This window comes from Lathyrus oleraceus, chromosome 5, assembly GCF_024323335.1.
Source record: "Lathyrus oleraceus cultivar Zhongwan6 chromosome 5, CAAS_Psat_ZW6_1.0, whole genome shotgun sequence".
NCBI lineage: Eukaryota > Viridiplantae > Streptophyta > Magnoliopsida > Fabales > Fabaceae > Lathyrus > Lathyrus oleraceus.
The window spans coordinates 276,953,150-276,980,324 of NC_066583.1; the positions used below are offsets into that span (position 1 = coordinate 276,953,150).

General features: G+C 36.6%; 2 protein-coding genes across 8 annotated transcripts; one reads left to right on the plus strand and one right to left on the minus strand.

Moving 5' to 3' along the window:
• The first annotated feature begins 14,873 nt into the window (after positions 1-14,873).
• Positions 14,874-18,217, plus strand: LOC127083852 (uncharacterized). Of its 4 annotated transcripts, none has more exons than XM_051024194.1 (5): positions 14,874-15,522; positions 15,615-15,730; positions 16,225-17,074; positions 17,155-17,685; positions 17,904-18,217. In XM_051024194.1, the coding sequence occupies exons 3-5, from the start codon at positions 16,241-16,243 to the stop codon at positions 18,009-18,011; spliced, it is 1,473 nt and encodes a 490-aa protein (XP_050880151.1). In that variant the 5' UTR covers positions 14,874-15,522; positions 15,615-15,730; positions 16,225-16,240; the 3' UTR covers positions 18,012-18,217. The 4 variants fall into 4 exon arrangements, with proteins under 4 accessions (XP_050880151.1, XP_050880150.1, XP_050880148.1 ...); XM_051024193.1 differs by having other exon boundaries at positions 15,615-15,710; XM_051024191.1 differs by having other exon boundaries at positions 14,874-15,489.
• Positions 18,218-18,963: 746 nt separating this feature from the next.
• On the minus strand, positions 18,964-26,921 carry LOC127083851 (ARF guanine-nucleotide exchange factor GNOM). Of its 4 annotated transcripts, none has more exons than XM_051024187.1 (4): positions 26,623-26,921; positions 26,114-26,249; positions 24,896-25,670; positions 18,964-23,170 (listed from the first exon to the last, which is right to left on the minus strand). In XM_051024187.1, the coding sequence occupies exons 3-4, from the start codon at positions 25,634-25,636 to the stop codon at positions 19,490-19,492; spliced, it is 4,422 nt and encodes a 1,473-aa protein (XP_050880144.1). In that variant the 5' UTR covers positions 25,637-25,670; positions 26,114-26,249; positions 26,623-26,921; the 3' UTR covers positions 18,964-19,489. The 4 variants fall into 4 exon arrangements, with proteins under 4 accessions (XP_050880144.1, XP_050880145.1, XP_050880146.1 ...); XM_051024188.1 differs by having other exon boundaries at positions 24,896-25,700; XM_051024189.1 differs by having other exon boundaries at positions 26,114-26,168; positions 26,623-26,895.
• Between the last annotated feature and the right edge of the window lie 254 nt (positions 26,922-27,175).

A 27,175-nucleotide genomic window follows, 5' to 3' on the forward strand; every position in this document is an offset into this window, starting at 1 on the left:
GGCTGTTTTGCCCGTTGTGACTTTCTGTACCCTGTTTGGGATGTTTCCTGATATCTCCGATCCGCTGCTTCTTCAGCAGTGCCTGCAGATCTTTGCTTTACAGCACGTAGATCTCCGCAGATTGGCTCTCCAGCTGGTTTTTCCCCTGGAAGTATAATACCGGACGTTTGGTTCCTGTACCTGTTTGTGTTAGAGTTTTCTGTTTTGTCAGCATTCATCAAACATAAATCACGCATATTCATAAACATTCAGATATTCATGTTGCATTTCTTGCCATATATCTTTTGTTTGTCGTGTCTCCTGCTATGGTGATATAGATCTCTTTATAGATCTCCCCAAGCAGATGTCGGGTGTTATAAATCTCTCCATATAGAGTCAGCCCCATAAGCAGAAAATGTCGTCTTTCCTTCTGCAGTTCCCCACTGAGATATATCCTCGTGGATGACGGTTTCTTCCGTTTCCTCCCAACACATATATTGGGATGGATGTTCCTATTTGAGTTATATCCTCATTAGGACATGTCTTGATTCAGTCTGTCTTTTCGGATTATTCCCGAATTGGCTATTTGTCATGTCTTGTGCTTCCCAGTGGGTTGTTCCCCAGCGGAATGTTTTTGGGCCTCTACCCTCATAACCGGTAGTTATAAGTCCTACTTTTCCTGGCTTTCTTGACAGAATTTGTGGTTATACACCTTTTATTCTCCAGCCAGAGTTTTGGTTTTCTACCTACTACCCGGTAGTTGTAAAATCCTATTTTTCTGCTCTTCAGCAGTTTGTGGTTTGTTATAAACCCTATTTTGGCTTCCCGTGCGGATTTGTGATTTGTTCTATCCCCATGCGGAGTTGTTGGTCTTCTACCCCGTATTCGGTAGATGTAAACCCTAAATTGTGTGGTTATCTTCATCTAGTATTTGATGATGATTTTCCTTTGCTTGTATAAGTTGCTCAGATCAGCACTTATATCCCTAGCAAGTCTTTTGTGGATAATTGCCGTATGCTAGCAATTTTATCCCCAGTGGGTCTTTTCACCGTATGCTAGTGATTTGTTCCCCGGATCATTGGTTGTCTACCAATGCATCCCCAGCTAGTCTTCTTTGGATAATTGCCGGATGCTTGCAATTTATCCTCAGCAGATCGCCTTTCATTTACCCTTTTGTTGGTAATGTCTGTTGCTCCTTTTGATTGGTTATCATTATATACCTGATTTGGTATCCCGATGCCTTTCTGTTCGGTTGATTTATCCTTTGTTAACCCAGTAACCGGTTGTGGATAATCTTCCATGCGAGTATATATTATTCACGGTCTGCCGGTAATGAATAATATATCTCATGCACTCTTCAGTCGAAGCCTTTTGTGTTTCCCCAGTCGAGTAAGATTCGTTATTTCCCTTTGTGGAGTCGAATATTCTTGTTGTTGGATAATTGCCGGATGCTTGCAATTTATCCCTTTGAGTTGTCTTTCGTTTACCCGTATACTTGGTATCGATTGTCTCTCTCTTTTTTGGTTAGTCACCTATTATATACCCAGTAACCGGTATCTCTGGTGTCTTTTCCTTTCGAGTGTATTATTCACGGTCTGCCGGTAATGAATAATATTTCTCATGCGCTCTTTAGTTGGAATCCTTTGTTTGATTTTCCCCAACTAAGCAAGATTCGTATTCTTTGTAGAATCGAATAGCCATCCTTTAACCAGTTTGTGCTTTGGATGATGAGTGTTTTGGAAGTGAAATCCAATTCACGTTTTCGGTAGATCACCTATTATATACCCAGTAACCGGTATCTCTGGTGTTTCTTACCATGCGAGTTTATTATCTACGTTCTGACGGTAATAGATAATATACCTCATGCGAGTATCTTATCCACGGTCTGCCGGTAATGGATATTATATCTCATGCACTCTTTGGGTTTGTGTCCCCATTTGAGTAAGATTCGTCTTCCCGTTGTGGATTCGAATGTCCATCCTTTAAGTCGATTTGCTTTTTCAAGCCCTCCTTTCGGATGATGAGTGTTTTGGAAGTGAAAACCAATTCACGTTTTCGGATTTTATCCTATAAACAACCCAGTAACCGGTTCAGGATAATTTTCTTTTCGAGTATATTATTCACGGTCTGCCGGTAATGAATAATATGTCTCATCTGAGTATTCTATCCACGTTCTGACGGTAATGGATATTATATCTCGTGCGCTCTTGAGTCAATCTTTTGATTGTTTTCCCCTCAGAGTAAGATTCATTTTCCTTGTGGAATTGAATGTCCATCCTTTAAACAAGTTTGCTTTTCTAGCTTTCTTCAGGATGATGAGTGTTTTGGAAGTGAAATCCAATTCACGCTTTGGTCGGTCACCTATTATATACCCAGTAACCGGTATCCTTGGTGTTCCCTCCTTTCTGCTCCCTATTATGACCTCGGTCCCCCTGTGGAGTCAGATTTTCCTGAGTTTGTTACCCGTATGCCTGGTAACATCTCATTTTGCTTGTTACTTCCCTCAGTGAAGTTTTCTGTTGCTTCTCCTCCAGGAGTCAGCTTGTGTCTCTCCAATGGATTTATTTTCCTTTGGAATTCTTTTCCCCAGTGTGAGTCCTTCACTCCCCAGTGGGTTTTCCAGTCTTTTTTCTGTATTCCCTAATCAGAGTCGTGTTTTGATCACGTTATGTCAGTTTTATCTTCCCCAGTTTGGAGTCGTGTTTTGTTCACACATCTCTCTTTCTTTTATTATCCCCATAGAGTCTTGTTAGAGTCTCTGTTCCTGGTGAGTGTACTACTCCGATGGATCGTCTTTTCTTCTGTGTGAATCATATTCCCCACAGAATTTGTGTCTTTTGCACGCATACATCTGCATCATGAGGTCTCTTAGGGACCAAAATTTGTCTCATTACTGTATTTAAGCCCATTCTACCGCGTCGAGATGAAGATTTCTAAACTTCACTTCTCCGGCTAGAATGACCTTAAATAGGGGCATCTGTAAGACCCCAATTTTGGGCCCTAAGATCCCTCATGGCCCATATCATATCATATCATGGCCTCAAGGATCATTGCATGCCTTAGCTTCCCTCCTAGTGGGTAGGTTGCCTTGTGGGTTGTTTCTTGATCACCAAGCATACTGTGCATTTGTATATCTTTGCTTTTCATATGTTTATCATTCAAAAAGTACAAAAATATTGTCAGTCTAACCTTGTTGCTTGCAGTTGAAGCAATCATCAGCAATTAGGTCAAAGACAGTCAACAGTCAGTCAAAGCAATGGATGGTGGCCATTCTTGCAGAATTTGGGCACCATGATCAATAATCAAGAGTTCATACATCTTGGGACATCATTTGAAGTCAAGTTCTCAAGGGATTAGGGTTTGGAATTCATCAGAAGTGGTCCAGTCACTCAAAACCCTAGAAAAGTCAAACTTGGTCAACTGTTGATTTAATCAAAGATTTGATGGATAAAATTGATCTGAAGGAGTTCATTCATGCTTGTATAAGCCTCATTTATCATGTCAAACCTCATCATGGAAGAAAATCAAGTCAAATCAGAAAATTTCCAGAAATAGAAAGTGGACCTGTAATTTCAACTGCCAAAAATGGAAACTTCTTGATCTTAAACTTACATCACGATACAAGCTTCAAATGAATTTTTGCCCAACATGAAAGTTGAAGATCTTGTTCTCCCATTTTCAAAAAGTCCAAGAACTCTCAAATCCCATGTGTGGTTGTCAAGATATGATCAATTCATTTTCATCAATTTTTGAACTTCAAAGAGCCATAACTCACAAACCATAAGGCCAAATTTGGTGGGGTTTTTTCCTACAAACCACATTTTTCATCCTCTTTCCAAAAATATAAATTTCATTCACCAAAACCCTACCAATCAAAATGGCATTTTTGGACCTTTTTCATTTAAAATCAAAGTTTGACCAAACTTTGACTTTTTGAATTAAGATTTTTTCCACCATTTTGCCAATTGAGATTGCTTTCATATCATATTTGAAACTTGCCTCAAGCCTTAAATCATGTTCATATCACCATTATGCCACAATTATGGACCAAAATGCAAAATTGACCAAATGTGCAATTGGCTTCACACAAGCAAAACAAGTACAGCATTTCTGGTACAGACCACAAACAGCAATTGGAAAGGTCATGTACAGCTGGTATCAGGCCCATTCGACCAAACCATCACACCTCCATTTCACTTGTGCAAGAGATTAGCAAAATGCAATTTGGTCTCATTAAACAAAGCTAGCTTACCACATGATTAAGTGATGCTAAACAGGTCATATAAAGTCATTCTTCTGCCAATTGCAACCCTAGTTTTAGCAGCCTACCAACCAAAAATACACTCTCATTCTCATCTTGCATTTTGGCAAAAACACAATTTCTGCACAGAACTTCAAAGACCCCGAGCCCTTCTTCATCACTCCTTCATCTGGACCATATTTGGAGTTCCTTTGAACCCCCATTCCCCTGCTGCACAGCCATCTTCATGTCCTGTTTTGCAAAGCATACAACAATGGCAGATTGTGGTTTGGACATTTTCGTGCATCATTGAGCCAAGCAACCTCAAGGATTCATCAACATAAAGCACAAGCATCATCTGTTTCCACCTGAATCACTCAACACAACCCTGTTTCACATTTTCTTCAAATCCAAGTAAAAATCTCGATCTCTTCATTCTCTATACTATGCCATGTTTTAAATAGCTTGTGTTGTGTTGATTTTAATGGACTTTGAATGACTTAAAATGGTCGAGTATGCTGTAAGATATCTTGGTTTGAAATATGTTGTGTGAATGTGTTTTTCATCGAGTTGCATTGCTGGAGTTGATTTAATGAATTTGGACATTATATTCTTGTTGTTTGATGCTTGATGATGTTATTGGTACCTTTGATTTCAATTTCTGGGCACATTAATTTTTCGAGATGCATGATGATGAGTTTATGCTGCTGCTGTTCAAACCTATGCCATGCCCAGATTTTTCCCAGGATTAAATGTTGTTTTGTTGTTGATTAATGTTGCTTAATGATGATATTTCATGGCCACGATTTTTGGTTGATGCTGTTGTTCATGTGTTGATGATTTAAATGATGAACATGGATGATGAATATGAAGATGCTGCTAAAACCCTGCTGCTGTGTTTTAAACCTTAAAACCTGCCAAAATTTCGCATGAACTGATGGTGTTGGTTTGTTGTTATGTTGTGGTTGTACGAAGAATTTTGTTAAATGCTATGCTGTTGTAATTGCTTGGGCAAATTCTGCTTGTTGGTGTTGATTGGAAGTTTGCCATGGCTGCTAAAACCCTAGGGTTTCTAAAACAGAAAATATGAGGTTTCATTGGTGTGTTTACTGTTCCATTGGCTGAGAGCCAATAGGAACATTTCCTTTCCTCCACCCAAAACGCACAGTTTGGTTTAGTGAGCTCAATATTACCAGTTTGCCACTGCGTTGACCATTAGTTGACTTGTTCACCATGTTGTTTGCTCATGTTGCTTCAATTATTTACTCAAGTTCACAAATTCATTTCTCTCTCAATTTTCATCCAAAAATCATGCAATTTTTTCCATCATGTTCATGAATGTGTCTAGTATTTGATTGTGATTTTTAATTAATTTTCCATTGGCTGGATTTTAATTGATAATTATTTTCTTGACATGTATGCATAAATGATACATTGAGCCATTCCTTTTGTGAAATTGTCATGATGCATCCAATGAGCCTGAAATTTTTTGTGGTGAAACTAGACACATTGACCTTCATTTCCATATAAAGTTTGTGCATTTATCATTTGTGGATTGAGATTTATGATTTTCTGAAGTTATGTGTTACATTTGGTGCTATATGAATGATATGCATTTTCCCAATTTTTGTTCACATGTCTCCTGGCCTCCAAATCATTTGAAATTTTGCATGAATCATCTATCACATGTCTAGTTTGTGTATGAATTTTCTGGGAATTAATCATGCTGTTTTCCATTTATTTGAGAATTTTCTTCCCTACCTAGTCATTTGTTGACTTTTTGTGCTACACATTGCCATATCTTTTGTGAAATTCTCAAATCTTATTGTATGACCATGAAATTTCATATGTGATAACTAGACATCTCAAGCTTTGCATTGGTGTTAACCTCACTCATTTCTCTTCTGTTTTCAAATTGATATGATTTTTTGAAGTTGACCCATGCTTGTTGACTTTCACCATGCTTACTTGAATTTGGTTTGACTTCATGATTTTACTTGACTGCCTTCCTCTCATCCAAATGCCATGAAATTTTACATGTATACCATGCTAGATGTTAGGATTGAGTGTGATTTATTTCATGATTTTTGAAAATGTTTGAGTTGACTTTTGAATAAGGTCTTGCTGTTGACCTTTTGTGTGCTCTTTCTTGCCATGCTTTGCATTCTTTTGCATATGAAATGACAATGATGCATGATTTGATTGTAAATCCAATTGAGATTACTTCTTAAATGTTTGAACATGAATTGGGTTGACCTTCCTTTGCTGTTTGACTTTTTTCTTTCACCTTTAACCCTAGGCTAGCCCTAGTGGTCTTTTGAGCTTACCTTTGAGCTATTGTTTCAGGTTGAGCACCAATGCCCCAAAGACCTTTCAATTTTGGTTGAGTTGGATTGTTTATCATGTGCTAACACTTGTTTTGTAGGTTGACTCATGTAACTTGAGTCTTTGTGCCTTGCACAATTGGTCCCTCTGTGGTTGACTATTGGGTTATTTCCTTTTGATTTTGACTGTTGAGCTGTTTACTAATTGGTTTGACTTTTGGCAGGTACTTTAGTTGCTTAAGTTCTTTGAACTCGCTTGCTTTGCTATTTAGCATTTGCTTTGAGGTATAAACCTTTCTTCTTCATGTAGTCTGGAGACCCGGTCTGTTATTTGACCGGGCAAACTGTCTGAAGTCCTCCTTAAGAGGCAATGCCTGTGTTTGTTTAAGATTGTCCCAAGCAGGAAAAGTCCTTCAAGTAAGGCAATTGGTGGAAGGTAGGGATAAGCAATCTATCCCCCACTATTCAGTGTGTCCTCTCTTTGCTCCCATTACATGGTTGAAGCATTGAGATAAAAACCCAAGATCTAATCGAGTCAATAAAGGGGAAAGAGTTCCATCTTTCTGAACTCCCCCACTTTCTATTTGATGCTCTCTCTGATCTGAGATAGAGGCAATGAGGCACACCCCTCATCTCCTTTTAATCTGCTTCACCTGAGCCCCTCAATGGCCAGGTTAAGAGCGACCTTCACCTATTACAGTGGACTTTTAAAGTCAAACCCTCTTGTGTGAGCCCCCATTGTTTGGCTATAGAGTGTGTTGTTTGCTATTCATTGATTGACTGTTTGCTTCATGTGCACTTGCTTGTATGTTATGCATTTATCATCATCATCAATTGCCATTAGTGCATGATCATCTCATTTGTTTGTGATGTTATTATTGTTGTTTGCCCATTGAGGACAATTGTAAGTCCATTGCTTTTGGCATTTGCTCCTAGGATATGGAAGGATAGAGTGTAAGACCTCATTGGTCACTCATATCTTCTGTTGCTTTATCTGTTTGATTTGAATGTGAGGATACAGTTATAAGTCCCTATAAGTTGGCATCTGTTATCCTGTGATCATAATTTGATCTGTTTGGTTTTGTATGTGAGGTTGCAGTTATAAGTCCCTGTAAGTTGGCATCTGCTTTCCTGTGATCATAGTTTGTTCATCTGTTTGTGTGAGAGGTTGCAATTATAAGTCCCTGTAAGTTGGCATTTGCATTCCTGTGATCATGTTGTTGCTTTTGTTCTTGTATGTGAGGATCCATTGTAAGTCCCTGTAATGTGGCATTGGATTTCCTAGGACCATACTGTGGAGTTAACCTAAGTCCAGACAGATTGGCAGTTGACTTCCATGTTTCATTTTGTTTTCTTCTGAGGAGATTAGTGTAAGTCCATCGAGTGGCATCTGATATCCATTTCTGTTTTAGGAGATTGGTGTAAATCCATCTATTGGTATCCGGTATCCGCTTTTTATTTCTTTGCCTGTGGAGATTAGTGTAAGTCCATTGAGTGGCTTCTGATATCCCGTTTTGTTTTAGGAGATTGGTATAAGACCAGTGATTGGCATCCGATATCCGCTTTCTTGCTTGTTTGTTTATTATTATCCATTCCTATTCCAAAGGACACACTTGAATCATCTGCTATATGATTTCAAGAAGTGAGCCTTCTAAGGAGTTTTACTATTCCATCCTCATCCATTCATCATTCATTATGTCCTAGACTTTTCACACTTTATCTTTCAAACTTGACATAAGTGTTGTGCAAACATCTTCATGTTTTCTAACTAAAAACCTGGACTCAAGTCCTTGACCTTTTTTTCAAAAACTCATTTCATAATACTTCTTTCAAATCAATCTTAATCATATTTTGACTCCATTTTCATAATCACAATCAATTAACTTCACTCATTCACTTGTTTTGGCTTTGTCCATTAATCCTTTCATACATGAGCTATAGGTTTGATTTATCTTAGTGGTTGATGTTAATCTCACCTTCTGTCTTTAGTGATTGAATTGTAAGTCTTCCTTGCCTATTATAGGGTTAACCCCTCCCTGGCAAGTTGAAGCTGTTCTCACATGGTGGACGTTGTTGTTTGTATAAGGTTGAGTTTTCTCCCGTGGATAACGTAAGACCTAGGGTTTGTGTTTTAAAATTGAACCTAACTCACTTTTGGAAATCTTTTAGCCGAACTACGGCGTTCTGATCCTTACCTTTGATGGAAGGTACGTAGGCAACGGGTTCATCCGTTCGAACCCAATAACCCAATAAAAAATGTATATTCTTTTCTCATCATCCCAATCATGTTTGCACAATGTTTATGTCATAACAAATAACAATCTTTTACAATAAGTGTGAAAAGGGCTCCCTAGGAGTACCTAGGACGTAGTGGGTGCCTAACACCTTCCCATTGCGTAATTTACCCCTTACCCAGAATCTCTGATCTTTTTATTAGTTTTCTACGTGTAAAACTTCTTAGGCTTTTGTTCGCTTTTTAGCCAGTCCTTTGGATAAATAAAAGTGCGGTGGCGACTCGAAAATTTCAATGTATCTCCTAGCTTATGGTTTAATCGATAAATCATATAGCGACGAATACACCGCTACACAACCCCTTTGTAGGTATTAGCCCTTGGATCTAGGCAAAATCCTACAATTCTGCATTGGCCACACCATCTACTGATCAACGTCATACACTTTTTTGTTCATAGACACCTATCTTATGGATTCAAACAACACACAATGGTCCAAACAATACTTTCACCACACCCGAACAATATTTTCCTCATTTTACCACTTCTTGTATAATTCAAACAACACCTTTCCCTATTTCAAGCAAGTTTATTGTTCATTCAATCAACTCTTTCTTTTTTCTTTTATCATTCAAACCTTTTTAAAACAATCTTCTTTCTTTTCATAAAAGAACTTTTATAATTCGTTTCTTAGCAGTCAAACTAAAAGCTTAGAGCATCCGAACAAGGATCAGAACCAGCTAACGTCTACACACTTCTAGGATACAATTATAATTGTTATCTAAAAACAACCAACACATCCATATTTTCTAGCACGAACTATGGAGTTTTGATTTCCTCATTGCACCACGAGGATACGTAGGCACGAGGGTCCGAATCCTCGGTGAGCACATTAATTATTAAACTTATGTAACCTTTAGATATAACACCTATTCGAGCAAAGAAAAATCAAAATGGTTGTCATTGATTACAACTAATATGAGGGATATTAATACCTTCCCCTTGGATAACCGACTTCCTTACCCTTTTTCTCTTCGCCTTGAGTTTTATCGATATTTTCCCTTTCCTTTAGAATAAAAAAAGTTCGGTGGCGACTCTATTGTATCTTCAAGCGTGCGATGCACTTTGGTATTTTTCAAGGCACGATAATACCTTAAGAGGACCATGAACCTTATTTTACATTATCAGATATTTCCTAATATAGTTGAAGGATACATTGATGCAGATTGGAACACCTTATCGGATGATTCCAAAGAAAAAAATGGTTGTGTATTCAGTATAGCAAGAGGAGTTATATCTTGGGAATCAAAGAAATAGACTATTTTAGCCCAGTCTACGATGAAGTCTTAAATGATAGTGTTAGCAACTATTAGTGAAGAAACAAGTTGGATAATATGCTTGCTAACTGAGATCCCTTTATGGGAAAAACCTATGCTAATTATGTTGATTCATTGCAATAGTACTGCGGTTATCGTAAAAACTGAGAATCGTTATTATAATGGTAAGAGATGTCAAATAAGAAGGAAGCACGGCATGTTAGAGAATGTATCTTTGAAGGAGTTGTGAGAGTGGATCATGTACGCACTGATGAAAATTTAGCATATCCTTTTGACGAAAGAATTAGCTAGAGAGAAATTCCATAATACATTAAAGAAGATAGGACTAATGGTTAGATGGAAATGATTTTCTCATGATGGTAACCTGACCTAATAGACAAGAGATCCTAAGAAATAGGTTCAATGGATAATAACAAGTTGTTAGTAGTAAGAGGTGATCGTGCTAGTATAAATAAGAGAAGCAAGAATCTAGAAGCGAAAAGAGTATGATATAATAGAAACTTTTAATGAGATCTATAATTTGTATGAGGGAGTACCTAACTACATGAGTACTCTTGATAGACTCACTTGTGTGATTGTGGAACTTTGGTTGGTTTCTACCAAAATTCGAGGCAGAATTCCTAGAACCTTCACTAAATTGGGATAGACGCGTAGGGCCATTAGAGCACAGGCTTATTAGAATACACCTTAATAAAAGGTTGTGTGTGGGTTTTATGTTTGAGATAGAGTTCAAAAAATCATGTCACTCTTGTTGAAACAGAATCCTACTTACTACACAAAGGTTCAAGTCATAGACACTTTTGTTTATGCATAATCTTAGAAACATTAGACGTTATTCGTAAAATCACTTTTTGAATTCAAGTGGGGGATTGTTAGAAAAGAAAGGTCTAGTGGGGAATTGGAATGGATTTTTGATATTAAGTTGGCAATAAATGAGCACAAGTAAGAGCTAGTATGTGTAGAAGTGAATTTGAAAAAGTTAGTTAAAATCCCACATCGGATGGATATCGCACTTTAATAGTGTTTATATATGGAAGGTTGGTCACTTGGGGTGTGTCCCATGGGATATGGACAATTGTGGTTGAGTGACTGTTTTGCACAATTTTGACGTAGTGTCGTGAATCATTTTAAAGAGAGCGACTTAGTCCATGACTCGACCCAGTAATTTCTTCAGTCCCAATTTTTCAAAACTATAAAATAACACGAAATTTAAAATAAGACTTTTGAAAATTATAAGGCATTCTACAAGACATCCTGGAAAACAGAATTCTGCACATTGCTTCTGAATATCTACTATATGACATCTATTGTATTAACAACTCTTTTCCCAAACTCTAAACTTCATACTCATAATGGAAGTTAATAATATGACAAAAATCATGTCCATGAAAATATAAACCGGCAAATTATAAGAATTTTCAAATGGTGGGACTATGAGAGACAAAATCATGATCACTAGAAAGAAAATAAAAAGAATAAAATGACTTGGAGAAACTAAGATCTAATAATATAAGAGTTAAATTAGACAAATATCAAAAGAATACTCATTCAAAAATCGCCAAAGAAATAAGAAAGCTTAATATGTAAATCTTCTCTTGCTAGATCTTTTGTTGTAGATCAATAAAGAGTTTAGTTTTATTCTCTATGACCATTATAACTTAGATTAATGTATGATTGTGATTGTAAATCATATATAACTGAGACCTAGAGTCTCAAAAATAAAATTTTATTTCTAGAGATTGCATTCTTACAAGGTTGGAGAGTGTTAGATTTAAGTGTGAGTGGTTAAGTCTCACATCGACTAAAAATGGAGGAAACATTTGATATATAAGAGATGTGACTCATACCTCGTTGTCTTCGGGTTTTGAGTAAAATATGGTGTCAAGGTCTCTTGAATCCTGAATGTTTAGCTTATTGATACTCTTGGTGTTCTCCTGACTCTCCAACAAGTTATATCAGAGTCATGGTTAGGCTCGATGTAGGAGTGGCAGTGTGACCCTATTATGGATCAAGACTAGAAATGGAATAAATTTTAGGTATATAAGAGAGTGTAACTAATACTCTTATTGTCTTAAGGTTTTTGGTAGATGTGTGGTGTCAAGAACATTTAGGTTGTTAACACTCTTGACGCTCCCCGAACTCTCCAACAGATTGGGTCTCCCTACAGTCACTACGACCAGTGTTTTAAAAACTGGATCTGGCCGACTGGTCGAACTAATCGAACCGGGAACCAGAGGGGTCATTGATCTGGTTTGATTGTTGGATCAGTTAAAATATTGAACTAGTGCGAATCGGCCAGAATTGGCCAAAACTGGTCAAAAGTGGTGAAGCGACGGTTTTAGAAAATCGGCGGGTTAAATGCTTGCTTTGTTTTACCTAATACAAAACGACATTTTTTTGATAAAAAAAAATAAAAAAATAAAATAAAATATAAGTAGACATTGCAATTATTTTATTATTCAATTTATGTTGCAATTAAACGTTGTTCAAAATTTATTTGGATTTGTATTTTGTACTATTTTGAGTTGTGTGATGAGTATGTTTAGAATCTGAATTTAAAGAATGAACTTGTAAAATTATGATATTTTGAAATTTTGAAATTTTATAGATGTCTTTATTTTTTTAGAGACCGATTTAATAACTATATAATTTTGTTATAGAGATTGATTTATTCACTCGGATTATACAATTTAATCTGGTTTAGTCATGCGGTTTGACCAGTGACTCAGTAGTTTGACCAATGAGCTAATGACACGGTACCCTCACTAATTCGATGACCGGTCTGGTTTTTAAAACATTAACTAAGACACATATTCAAAGAAATAGTGACCATTCAATCAAGATCTAACTTTTTAAATTTATGTTTGATATTGTATATTATAAAATTAATATTTAAATATGTGTTTTATAGGACCATCAGATGTCAATCAAATGGTTATTAATAAGTCAAATACGTGAATTTGGTGAGTGCAGGGAGATTCAGTTTCCTCCCTAACAAAGGTGTTAGAAGGTTGGGGAGGTAGTATAACAATACTCAAAGCTTGGCTTACATAGTAGAAAATATTATAGGGGATGATCTTTCCACCCTTAAAGGTACTCCTCACACCTCTGAAAATCCCAAATTGCTCTTCATGTGTCTGGAGAAGCATCTTCGGACACACCCAAAATCACATCAGCCTTCGCAATTTATGAAAACCACCTCATTTTGAACAAAATCTAGTCCCAAAATGCATCTATGTATGGTATTTGGGTGTATTCGCAAATGCATCTCTTAAATACCCATGTACTTAATTGTGATGTTTTTATTTATTGAGTTAATTTAATTAACAAATCAGCGAAGTTTCTGGAGATGCATGTCCGAAAATGTCAAGCAAGAAATTTGATAAAACACCACATTACATGATTTTCTTTTTCATGCTCAAATTACACTTCATTTTCAAAACCCTTAAAAAGAGTTTCTTTCATTCTCAATCAACTTTTCAACACCAAAACATCATTCTTGTATTTCATCACATCAAAAAGAGTAAAAGAAGTTGAAATTGCAGGTAAAGTTCATTCATTTCATCCTTCATTCCTTGCATTAATGTGTTATTTTAGCTGAAAAATAAACGTTGAGTCCAGATATGTATCTCTATGAAGTTTGGTGTGGTCGGATATGCATCTTCGTATTTTCCTGATACTTTGAATTTTAAAAAATATTTTTCTATTATTTGTTGTATTAGATATGATGCACCTGGGTATGTTTCCCAAAGCTATTGTGAGTGTGTATGTTAAATCGGTCGAAGTGAAGCATGATGTTAAGCCGGATGAAGCGAACGATGATGTTAAACCGGTTGTTGTCGAGGTAGATATTCATGAAGAGGTTACAAATAAACAAGAGTTTATTGTTCTTGAACATATGCTACAATGGGTCCGCATTGAGGCCGGAAAATTAGGGTTTGACATTGGAATCAGAAGTTGTAACAATGGTTCGAATAAAAGACAATCATTTGTAACAATGAGATGTAAAAGAAGTGACATGTATCAACCACGGATTAGGAAGTTGAAACAAGACGACACTAGATCGAGATGAAGCTTGAAAAACTAGTAGGGGATGCTCTTTCCACCGAATACATATTGGTTTTTCAAGATGATACTGGATCAGGTGGTCATTCATTTTCATTTGTCATTCTTTCTGATTTTAACTAAATAGAGGATATTTTAGATATATTTCTCTAAAAAATTCATTTAATATTAAAGTAAAAGGCGTTACCGATAAGAATCTCCAAATTAAAAAAAGTATCAATAGAAAAAGAGTTTTTCAACCATTTCATATGAAATTTATGTAAAGAAACATGTGTTCGAATATATCTAAATGCTAAAGCGGTTGAAACTTTTTCCAGTGGTATAGAAACGCTCATGAAAAAGAGTAAACCCCGAATATTATTTGTTGGTTGGCCCAATAAAAAATTTAAGAGAGAAAATAAAACTTACATGAATACTAGTACGTGGTTTGAATGATTGTGCGATATTTTAGACTTGTGACTTATACAAGTCGTGTCGTACATGGTGGGACACATTGGATAGGTAGTGGCAGTATGTCACCCAATGAATTGCCACCACCTCCCACTCTCACCATAACTGCTCCCACTCCCCTTGGACCACCCACCTTATTTTATGGGCCACCAAACTCTAATCACATATCTTTTCACCTTAATTAACTAATTAATTATTCCCAAGTGCATCATTTTTAATGCAGACCATGTGTGATGTTTCAAAATTCAAACATCATTCAAAACTCTCTATGTACTTTTTCTAATTTTTATTGTTTTTGATTAAGATAGAGTATATAGCACGATCGATGATGGATGTTCAAATAATAAAAAAAACAGACTAAATGGATCTAAATTGACATTTGGACATGATTATGACCACCTGATTCTAGAAACAACTTCCATCTGTCGGAAATATATCAACCCTCTGTTACAACTGGTGGACAACAAACCATCAACGACTTAATATTAGATTCATATTATGGATTAAAAAGTATTTTAAAAAACAAACAAACATTTTTCAATGAAACTTCCTTCATTTTTTATTTTCTTTGAAATCTCTGATACTGATATGTCCCATAAATGAAAGTGTACCAACAAAATATGCTATAGACTGTGTTCAAACGTGCCAAGTTCTCCTTTGTAACAAATTTAAACGGCCAATGATTACTTAGAATCAATTTAAGGATTCTGCAGAACAACAAAATTTACCAGAAAGATAAAAAAATAAGGAAAATAAGAAAGAGAAAGAGGAAAATATTTCTGAAAAATGCAGAATAAACCTAATTCTGCTGATGGAGTACGCTGATCATACACCCGTTTTTTCTATTCTTGATCTTCGTCATCGTAATCATCTTCTTCTTCATATTCTTCATCCGGGTCATTCTGATTTTCATTCTTTATGTTAAAGTTTATACTTTTTTTCCGGGATTTTTCTTTAGAAAATTTTGATGTTTTGTTTTTCATTGCAGAGATAGAGAAGGTTACAATCAAAAATATCGTAGCTTGTATGCAAAGAGGACAGACAGAATCATCATCATCATCGTATAATAAAGCAAAACAAAAAGGTAACTCGATTGTTGCTAAGGTACGATGTAAGACTCTGATTGTTTCAAGGATCTTGTTTTTTTTTCTATCTTATTTTCCGTGATTGTTGGAAATTTAGTTCTGTGTCTCTCTCGTGCCTCATATGTCTATTTTTGTGCACCTTTCTTTTTATGATAAATTGTTGAGCTTTATGCCATTTTTAAGCAACGTCCATGATTATTTACTTCCTTTTTTGGCTTCTGTTTGTTTCTGCACTTTCTGCAAACTCTTACTGTAAATCCCAGATTTTGCTTTTCAGTTTCAGAATTATCAAAATAAAATCTTCATTTCTTCTTGTAATTAATTTCTCGTTCTTATTTTCCCACTGGACTAATGAACAAATATGTTTTTATTTTCTCATTGTGTCTCTTTGGGCACAATTAAGTTGACTTGATATTTAGTTACTTTAACTAATTGAATTGCTTTCTATGATTAGTTATAATCATGTATCTGAGTTCTTGCTGATTCTTTTATTTCAATTTTCAAATGTAAAAGGGCAAAGAAGAAGAAGATGATGATTCCGGATCGGTTAGAGACTTGTCATGAGCCTCTTAGAATAACAAGATTAACTTTTATACCAGAAAAACTAGGTGACTTAGTTTCAATGGCAATAAAGATTGGCATACTGACCTGTCTTATAGGATCCATAGCACTTGCTATCCAGTCAACATTTGCTAAACCGGACCGATGGTTTCCATTACCGGAGCATTTACATATTATACAGAATGATTCGATCGTTGAAATTGACACTGAAGCAACAAACATCTCACATATTGTATTCGGCATTGCTGGTTCATCGAACACGTGGCACAGCCGTAGCAACTACGGGAAGCTTTGGTGGAATCCAAACACTTGTAGAGGTTATGTTTGGCTTGACAAGAGACCGAAGAATTTGAAGCTGGATGATAAGTTAATTCCATATAAAATCTCAAAGGGATGGGCCAAGTTTAAGCACACGCACTCAGCGTCCGCTGTTCGGATAGCACGAATAGTTTATGAAAGCTTTAGACTCGGTTTGCCAAATGTTAGGTGGTTTGTAATGGGAGACGACGATACAGTGTTTTTTCCGGAGAATTTAGTTACTGTGTTGGGAAAATATGATCACAATCAATTGTATTACATTGGTGGAAATTCTGAGAGTGTGGAACAGGATGTGATGCATTCTTTTGATATGGCTTTTGGTGGTGGTGGTATTGCAATTAGTTATGCATTAGCAGCTAGACTAGCCAATATTATGGATTCTTGTCTTCATAGATACTTTTATTTTTATGGTTCTGATCAAAGAGTTTGGGCTTGTATAAAGGAATTAGGAGTACCTCTTACCCGAGAAAGCGGATTCCATCAGGTATACATACACATTAATTACGCTATAAAGTTTTCTTTATCGGTAAGAAACTTACTGTTTTTATGATCTTTTTGTTTCAGTTTGACGTTCAAGGGAATCCATATGGTATTTTAGCGGCGCACCCTTTGGCGCCACTTGTGTCAATTCATCACCTTGATCAATTGAAGTCTATGTTTCCGAACCAAACTCAAATGAGTTCATTGAGAAAGCTCATCAGTGCATACCAGCTTGACCCTGCGAGGATAGTACAGCAAAGTATTTGTTATGATCATAGCCGAAAATGGTCAATATCTATTTCGTGGGGCTACACAATACAAATCTATTCACTGTTGGTGAGTGCAGCAGATTTGCAGATGCCTTTGCAGACGTTTAAAACATGGAGAAGTTGGAGCGATGGTCCTTTCACGTTTAATACTCGATGGTTGAACCCTGATGTATGCGGGCAGCCGTCTATATTTTTCCTGGATCGGGTTAAAAAGGTGGGTGCCGGAAGTCTAATGACCTATAAGAGATCTGTTGACCAGGAAGCAAAGAAGTGCAAGAGAGAAGATGGAGAAGTTCGGAGAATTAAAGTTTCTGCCTTGAGGCTAGATTCAGAATATTGGAACAATGTACTATCCTCTCTCTCTCTCTCAAATAGTCTCACAAGCGTTTACGTCAATAGATAAGATCAATATAAACACTCTCAAAATCAAAACATAAACATCATAAGATTTTGAAATTCTTATTCATTAAGACTAATATGCTTGAATATTAGTGAAAATTCTATAGGATTGGAGTTTAAGTATGGATTTTAATTTGATAATTTGATTTGACTGTTTTATATCAGGTACCGCGTAGGCATTGCTGCCAATTTATGGATGGTGGAAGCATAAAGGATGGCATTGTGCATATCAGAATTCGGAAGTGCAGACCTCAAGAAACAATATCTACTTAGTAATCCTTTGTTTTTGTTGGTCGGTATAGATTAATATAAAAGTTGAGGGAGTTTTGTAAGATTGGTCACTAAAATTTTCACCTGTGTACATATATAATTGTCAAAATGATTATATAATCTCAACTTTTTGATAAATATCTCGGGAAGTTTTACACTTGTATGTACTGAAGTAGATAGTATAGAAACATGTACTGTTTTTCTCCTCACTTCCATATTCTTGCTTTTCTCTTCATTCATTTAGGCATGTGTTTTAAAACTATGATCAAGCTTGTATGTGCTCAATTAGTAATGATTTGTGAACATATTGTTTAATGGTGGAATGCATGTAGTCTCCGTTTCTCTAATTTTTCTTATCACGTTATGAATGCATTTGAAGCTTGTGAGGCCCAACGGTACATATTACACTCATATTACAGTCACTTTCTCTTTATCTTCATCCCTCTTATCGTTTACTTCACTCACTTTCAAATGGATTTATTCTGATTTTGACTGCATAGGACATGAAGATATAATGAGAAACCTTAATTGAATGCTAGGATTATAACTGTTTGATCACAATAGATAGAATATGAAAGATCTACTCTTTCTTGGCTGTTATATGGTGTGTGAGCTTGGAGTACTTAATTGATTTAAGAGGAAATGCAAATAGGTATCTACTAAATACATCACAAAGGCACAAATCCAAAAACATCGCATTAACGTGTCAGGGTTTATCACACTCGGCAAAGATATGAATGCCTGCAAAATTAAGCTGCCATACCCCTGCAGTAGAGAGAATTCAGGTTCTGTACAAAATAGGTTTGGAAACTAAGGGTTAACTATCCCTGGCGCAGCCCTGTGGGTAGAAATGGAGCCCAATATTTCCTGCTAGAGAACTGAAATCTTTCTGAAGCTGTAGTAAGTATATTAATCAAAGTTACAGGAACAGGTGTTAGGATTTGAATCAGGAAACTGAAAAATGCTACACTTGTTTTATTTCAATATGAACTCCTTTATATACATATACAGAGATGTCTCATATCAGGTAGTACTCTCACGGTTACAGCACAATTAACTAAACAAACTAAAAAACCTGATTCAACTAACTTTTAACAACAAGAAGCTTCTATTGAAGGCAGGATAAAGTGGAGATGCCAGACAGACAGGTGAAAATATGATTTTTGTTACAACACAGTTAATTATTTAACAATAAACTAACAAACCTGATTTAAGTGACTCTTAAGAGCAAACTTCTATGAAAGCGGTAAAAGTGGAAATGCCAGACCGTAAATGAAGATGTGATTTTAGATTTTAGACAGACTTAAAAATCTTCGCCTGAGAATTCTTGTAATACATCTGCATCTACCATTAGCAAACCAAAAGTAACAAGTGAATATGATTCACAGTATTTTGAATAATCAGTATTTTAACTTCAGGGATCGGTGTGTATTGAGTATGAGCAGAAAAACCCATTCAAATGGAAACAACATTGAATCTGATTAACCAACAAAACCAGTATCTCCAAGGCTTGTATTTTCACTTGAAGGAACAGAAACCTTTTCTTCAGGTGACAAACCTCCTGCTGATTCACCCTGTTTGTGCTGCAAATGTTCAGAATCCTGCTCAGGGAATACCTCGAGTTGCAATGAAAGTGAAATGTTGTTCACATGAAGCCAAGTTAATTCCCAAAGACTATCACCACCCAATGCACTCCTCTGGGCCAGTATACCTCTCATTTTCATAGAAAGCAAAGAGTTTTTTAGTAGGTCGGGCACTGTTTCTTGAAGCTTCTCACTTCTTTTCCCCCTAACTTTCACCTTCATATATTTTTCCATTCTGGTCAATACACCTAACCATAGCTTGCAGAAGGTTGTTAATTGTGATAAAACAGAGAGTGATTGAAGAAAAACTTTGGACAGGAGCTTCACTGCTAAGATAAGGGTTCCCTCCATATTGCGGTAGTCCTTCTGAGAGTGTCCCTGTGAAATCTCAAGAAGATCATCAAGCACGGTGAAGATCACAAGATCGAAACAGTCTAGCCACTTACCATATGGGAGATAAATGTCATCTGCTCCTGTCAAGCACTTCTGCAAAGATAATAAAGCATGATTTCTAACCTCCTCTCTCTGGTCTAAACACACTTTTCTTAGACCCTGCCCTAGTATCAACCACATGTCTCCAATATCCTTAGACAACTTAGACATTTGCTCCTCCTCCATTGTCTCCTTAGCCTCGCTAGTCCACCGGGACAAGCAATTGACAGACCCTGTCATTAGATCTAGTGCCCGCACAGATCGCTCAGCTTGGCCAACACGAGACTCGGCAAACTGTCTTGCAGTATCTACACAGAGAACATAATTAGCTGGAAGCAAGTGGGCACCATCTGACATAATGAAAAGAAGTGTATCAAACCCAGCCTCAGATGCTTCAATATGCCTAGCAGTGATGGAAAGTAACGATGTAATTGTTCGCCATCCTAACTGGGATCTTATGTGAGAAGCATTTGCCTTCACAAGGCGGCTGACTTCCTGAGTAATCTGTTCGCAGTAAGCATCAGCAACCCGGGCATCAAGCTTTAAGACAAGTTGTAACGATCTCAAAAGTTCGTCGGCAATGTTTTCCTTGTATGGGAGCAATCGCTGGCAAATCCTTAGGAGTCCAAACACAGCCTTTTCTACTAAGGCACATGGCATTACAGTTGACTGAACAATATTGGATATGTGGTCATATACACCCGGCCAAAGAATACCTATTCTATCCCTGTTGTTCAAAGTGATTGCAATCAGCAACTCCAGGCAGAAAACTGCCGTATCTTCATCCTCTGGTGTGCTGTTCACTTTTTGAGGTCGACCTGCGGCCCAAATGAGCGCTTTTGCAAGCTGTTCGAGAGATTTAGCTTGCAGAAATTTACTCTCAGTAAATATGCTGTCAATGTGACACTTCTGTATTGTTTGAAGAGTGCGCTGATGAGCCGCAAGTTGTTGTTCAGTAGGTTGTGATCTTGGCTCCTCGGTGTCAAGAGATAAGAGTTGACTAAATCTACCCATCAATCCTGAGGATCGCCTTGGTGTGCCAATAGATTGCATATGAGCTGAAGATAATGAATTCACAATAGGCTTGCCATGCACAGTTTCAGCAGAAAGCTCTGACTCATCGGCAGCATCACTGGCAACACGGGCAGGAAGAAGACCTAGTTTGTGTAATCTTAAGATGCAATCCAGAATATTTCTCCAACCTGTGCGTATGTAATCACCATACCTGTTTGCAATAGTGAATACTGTCACAGTTGCCATTCTTGCTTTCATGTCATCTCCAAAGGCAAGGACTGGTTCCTCAACCAGCGATGGGTTTAAAAGTGTAGTGAACTTACAAAGTGACACAACCAGATCATCAAGAACGTCTTCCAGATGATGGCAAGCAGAAATCTTAGCAATAGCTAAGAATCCGTCCATACATGTTTGGTATACCTCTTCATGTTCGGCGTGATCGAATACAACAGAGATCGCAGCAATAGTTGGCCCTGACATTATGGCAAACATATCATGATCAAGGTAAGCCTTGGAACCAGATACAATAAATGGAGCAGTTTTCTTTGACTTATGCATTAGATCGATCCATCGACTTGGTGTCATTTCAGGAAACCCAACACCTTGTTCAGGGGTTGTCCGGATTTCATTCTTACAAATTGAATGATAAAGTTCTGATAGGAACTCTCGAGGAAGATCATTACCACCATTTATATGCCTATTATTCCTGATAAAATCCTCTTCCGTCATCTTCTTTTTAACCTGCACGTTGTGCTGGTCTGTGTTAAGCATTATCATTGAGTATGATAATACAAGAGCAGCATCCTTGTTAGCTAGGATATGTGGTGACTGTTCATAGTATCTCTCAGAGAAAGCTTCAAGCACCCTATGTATCTTTTGCGACTCTCCAGGCAATCTGAAAGTCTCCAGAAATAAACGAAGGGCTGTATCTAAGTTCATATCCTGGAAATCAAATGTTCCAGCAAATTCATGAAGAACCTGAACACAAAATTCGTCATGATTTCCAAGAAAATCACCAACAAGATTCTTATCCAACCCAGCAGTGTATCTGAAAAAGCAAGCAACACTTTGGGGATCAAGTTTGTCAGGCAAGAGATGTGTTCCCTGTAGAAACTCCAAACCTTTCTTAGGATCACGATTGAAGTGGTCAGCACCAATCATCAATCTTCTCTTTATGTACTTTCTGCGGCGGGTGAAAGTAACCCAATGATTTGGATCACCGTAATTTTCACATTTAACCATCCAGAATGGAATATACTCTTCAAGATTCACTGGAGAATATTCTGAGTTTGCAGATCCATTGGTTATCCTTTCAGCCATTCCCTGTATAACAGCAATAAGACCATCCAAAGCAAGAATATGCATGGCAGACAATGGACAGTTCACAGGAAATGCACTTCTTGACAACAAATTAGCGAGGTCTTCAAAGACATTACTGCAGGTTATGTCGCTATCAAAGTTAGCATACATATCAACCATAAATGTCTTTTGCCTGCAGAAGTCGACAAGGGCTTCCATGGCTACCTCTTGCTGCTGGTATGAAGCCCCATATCTGCTTTGTGCAAGTCTCAGAATGACGCAAGAAAAAAATGCTTCTAGCTGCAATTTGAGTTCTGTACGAAGATGATGATATAGATTGAGAACAATGCTACACACCATTGAAAGTATGAGTGGACTCATTGACAAACCAAATTGCATCAGATTATGAAAAAGCTCATCCTGAATTAAGCTTAGCAACCTTGGGTGACGGTGAATAGAAGGCCCTCCAAGTTCTATAGCCGAATTGATTAAAGTTAAAGCAAAAAGGGGTACGTCTTCATCAAATGCTATAGTGTTTGATCTAGGACCCAATTCTGTATTCTCAATAACGTTCAGCAAAGAACACAAAAAGTGAAATATCTCCACCATGCATGGAACACCATATGGTTCAGTCATGAGATGCACATCATATGATGCACCTTCCTTGCCAGTAAGAGCTATCGCTGTGTTTTCATCCATCATAGTTACTGTCACAGCACTTGCAGCATTTGAAGCAAAGTTTGTGGGTTGCGGCTGATTATCATATTCAGAACTCATGCTGCCATTCTCCACCTTTCTACTTCCGAAAGCATACTCGTTATTTAGGCCTCCAGTCTGCACAAACAAACAACAAATACAAATATTCATATAGAGGTGGTATGGTGAATACAATGTTCATGACAACCCAAATGGAGCCTGATACAGAGGGAAACAGGTGTGGCTGAATCCCCCTCCACAAACATTACTATCAGTTTTTTTATGAAAAATTATAAGTAATAGTACTACAATAATTTTAAAACAATATCCACATTTCATAAGTGATGCTAATATAAACTGGGTAGGTGATTTCTTCGGAAAGGTGGGGTAGCTCAACAGGTGATAGTTGGGTTAAAGGGGTGTAAGCTGCTGGTTCAGGGTTCAATTCCTGGCGGCATTAAATTATAATACTATGGCATTAAATTATAATATATATATATATATATATATATATAGAGAGAGAGAGAGAGAGATAGAGATAGGGTTCAATTCCATTTTATTTAAGTTTTAATAGAAATAATAAATGAACTATAACTGCCATAAAATTACCTAACTAACTAACTAACTAACTAACTAACTAACTAACTAACTAACTATATATATATATATATAATTAAAATGCTTCTTTATATATTCAAAATTTTGAGATTTGTGATACTTCATTTTTGTCCCCTTTCTCAGGCTATAAAATTAAAATGCTTCTTTTTATATTCAAAATTTTGAAATTTGTGATACTTCATTTTTGTCCCCTTTCTCAGGCTATGTTTGGATTGACGGGAAGGAATGGGATGGAATGGAATCGTATAAAGTTATGTTCCATTGTTTGGATTAATTAAAAATAGATGGAATGGAGCAGAATCGAATGAAATGCATTTCATCTTATTCCATCAGTTTCCACCATTTTTTGTACCCTCCGATTTGGGCGGAATGACAATATTACTCTATTCCGTCATGAAATACCCTAACAATGGAATGACATCTTTATTCCATTCAGCTCCGCTCCATTCCGTTTCATTCCGCTCCGTTCTTTTTACAATATCTAAACATAGCCTTATTATTTCGTTTCGAGTGAAATTTGTGGTTTTTTCATTCACTAATATAATATCTCAAGTATTTTAGTTTCTTTATTATTTTAATTTAACATAATTTTTTACTTTTTAAATTTTTATTGTGATGTTTTGTTTTGAATTGAACAATTTAGTTCTCTAGTGATGTATTTTATAGAGAAAACCTTTTTTTTATATTGCCATACACGTACCTGGATTTTTTTAAATGGTGTATCCCGTACCGAGTACCATACTCATACCTATGCATCATAGTCAGTAACTGTCCACAAAGACGTGTTCTTTCCTAATACCAACTATACAGAGATAGACGGTAAAGATAGTTAACATACTTTCTTCTTGTTGGGGGACATAGGAAAAGGGAAGTGTGTCAAGTCTTTTTTGGATGTTCAAATAGTCAGCAGGTAAAAGACTATTAGTGGAATATAACTCCCAAAAATCCCCTGCTATATCATTATTGCATATAATAAAATGACTGAAATTATAATATAAAGGGTTAAAGATTTTTTAATTTGATTCCATAGAATTGGAAAAATTTGATTTTAGTCTATTAAAAAACTTGGGGGTTAATATCAAAATTTTCAATTCTATAGGGATCAACAACAAAAAAACTAAATCCAACTTGAATAGGGAGTCAACAATATTCTTTCCGCGGAACAGATAACCAAACTATCTTTGTACCAGCTAAGAGAATAATAATGGAAAAAACCTTGAAATAATAGTAACACAATCCTCTTACCTCCTGTTTCAAATTAGAGCTTCCATTAACCAATGCATGGTCTGTGTTGTCAACATCTTGAAGGTGAGAAAAAATACACCTAACAAGTTCATGCATTGTGTACCGTGATATCTGCTGCAATGACTCACCTTTGTTTCCAGCTTGATGAACTATACGGAAACAAGTATTCACTATGGTGCAAACATGTTGGTTACTCAGCATTACAGACGCTTTACTTTTCATACATGCTAGGAGAACCTGTAGTATCTTTATTAAAACAACTTCTTCGGAAGAAGTATCAGTGACCTCAAATCTGCAGCTAGTGACAGCATCAACCACCAAGTGAATGGCATCCTCAACATTGACAGTATTATGATCAATCACATCAAGAGTCAAGATCTTGTAAACAGATGACAAAGAAACACCTGTAATTGCTGCACCGGTTTCATCAGACCGAATCACATCTAGAAAAGGCTGTAGATATAGCGTGGGGTTTATAGATTGCCACTGATGATGGTTCCATGAAAAGATTTGCCTCCTCAAAGCCTTAAAAGACTGAATAAGAGAGTGTTCCAGATGATCATCGCTCGACATATATCGACTTCCCCATCTTACATTTCTTCGCATTACTGCCAAAACAGCACCAATTTCTGAATTTATCATGCACGATAAAGTTGTTCTGCTAGGACAGGCGGCATCACACTCTTCAGGTTCCTCCTCCTCTATTGAGTTGATACCTGTTTGCAGCTTTAGACGTCCCATTTTAGCAATAGCCTTTGTACAGTACACCAAAAATCTGGTAGACGTTCAACAACACAATAGAATGCTGAGATCATGAACAAAAGTCTTTAAGAGGCAAAAATATCAAGGTTTCCACAAACCAAATCATTTATGAGTTTAATAACTACTATGTATAGACAATTCAAACAAATTCTACAAATACGTCCAATCATAATTCACCATCTTGTTACAATAACTATAAATCGACAAATACGTCTAATCATAATTCACCGTCTTGTTACAATAATCATATATCGACAGTGTATACCCTTTTACACAGACGTCAAATCATGAACCATCCTTTAGCCACAATGCGCTTAGGTTTTAAGAAGCAATATATAATGATGTCACAAAATAGTGAAATAAGATTAGAAGCGTGTAAACTATTTTAATACTACTCAACATGAGTTGTCAAACACTCATTAAATAAGTTTCCTATAAAGTCAAAAGAGAGTAAACCTATGTTATGAGACACAGCACGGAGTGGAGCTATGATCTGCTGCAACGCAATTCTCTGGTGCAAACAATGCAAAACAGCATGCAACCGAAGAATCACAGCACGGAGTGGAGCTACGATCTGCTGCAACGCAATTCTCTGGTGCAAACAATGCAAAACAAGTTTTACAAATAGGTTCAATCATTTCACCATCTAGCTACAATAACTATACATCAAAAATGTAAACCAGTTTAACACAAACGTCAAATCATGCATCATCATTTTGGCACAATGCAGGTAGAGTCTAAAACTATTTTACTTTGTCTGCTACTAAACTCAACATTCATTAAACAAGTCTTCTTTGAAGTCCAAAGAGAGTCCTAAGGTGTGAATCTCCGCGATTTACCACGCAATCGCGAAGCCCAGCGGAGCTCTGATCTGCAGTGACGCTACTCGATCACCGGTGCGTTGCTTCGGCCGGACGAGGATCGTAGCCGAAGAAGAAAAACAAAAGAGAGAAAAAAGGAAATACCTGAAGGGAGTGTGTCACTGTTTCTGATGGCCGACGACCAATTTTCCGGCTGTGTTTTCCGGCCAGCAGTTGAGATCGGTGCGACTTCAATCCAAGTTGTTTCTGATTCAACGCTGCATTTTGTTTTAATTTGATTTGATGAAGTTGCTGAATTTTGTTGGTTTTAGGGTTTTAATTGTTAATAGTAGAAAAATGAGAAAGAAAGTGAATTGAACTTGGGATTACTCAGTTTGAAGTTTGTGTTTTTTCTTTCTTCCTTTTTTTTCTCTTTCCTTTCCCTTTCCATAATAAAGGAAACCTATCTGTTTTTTTTTTTTTACAAAACTTTTTTTATTTTTATCTCCAGTATTTAGTTTTTTTGAAAGGTATTATATTAGAATTATTATTATTATTATTATTTTGTCAAAATAAAGTATTCATAAATTATTATTAGTATAATTTATTTTATTTAATTATAAGATTGTTATGCAATTGCTCATTTCTTCGATAGCTACTAACATTTCTATAAAAATATCACCAAAGTTTAAGAGAAATAATTTGAAATTCGAGTAAA

Coding starts and splice junctions, on each gene's coding strand:
- LOC127083852 (XM_051024194.1), top strand. CDS start 16,241: ATGATGATTCCGGATCGGTTAGAGACTTGTCATGAGCCTCTTAGAATA. Junction 17,075..17,154: donor GAGAAAGCGGATTCCATCAG/GTATACATACAC, acceptor TTTTTGTTTCAG/TTTGACGTTCAAGGGAATCC. Junction 17,686..17,903: donor ATTCAGAATATTGGAACAAT/GTACTATCCTCT, acceptor GTTTTATATCAG/GTACCGCGTAGGCATTGCTG.
- LOC127083851 (XM_051024187.1), bottom strand. CDS start 25,636: ATGGGACGTCTAAAGCTGCAAACAGGTATCAACTCAATAGAGGAGGAG. Junction 23,171..24,895: donor GCTCTAATTTGAAACAGGAG/GTAAGAGGATTG, acceptor TTGTTTGTGCAG/ACTGGAGGCCTAAATAACGA.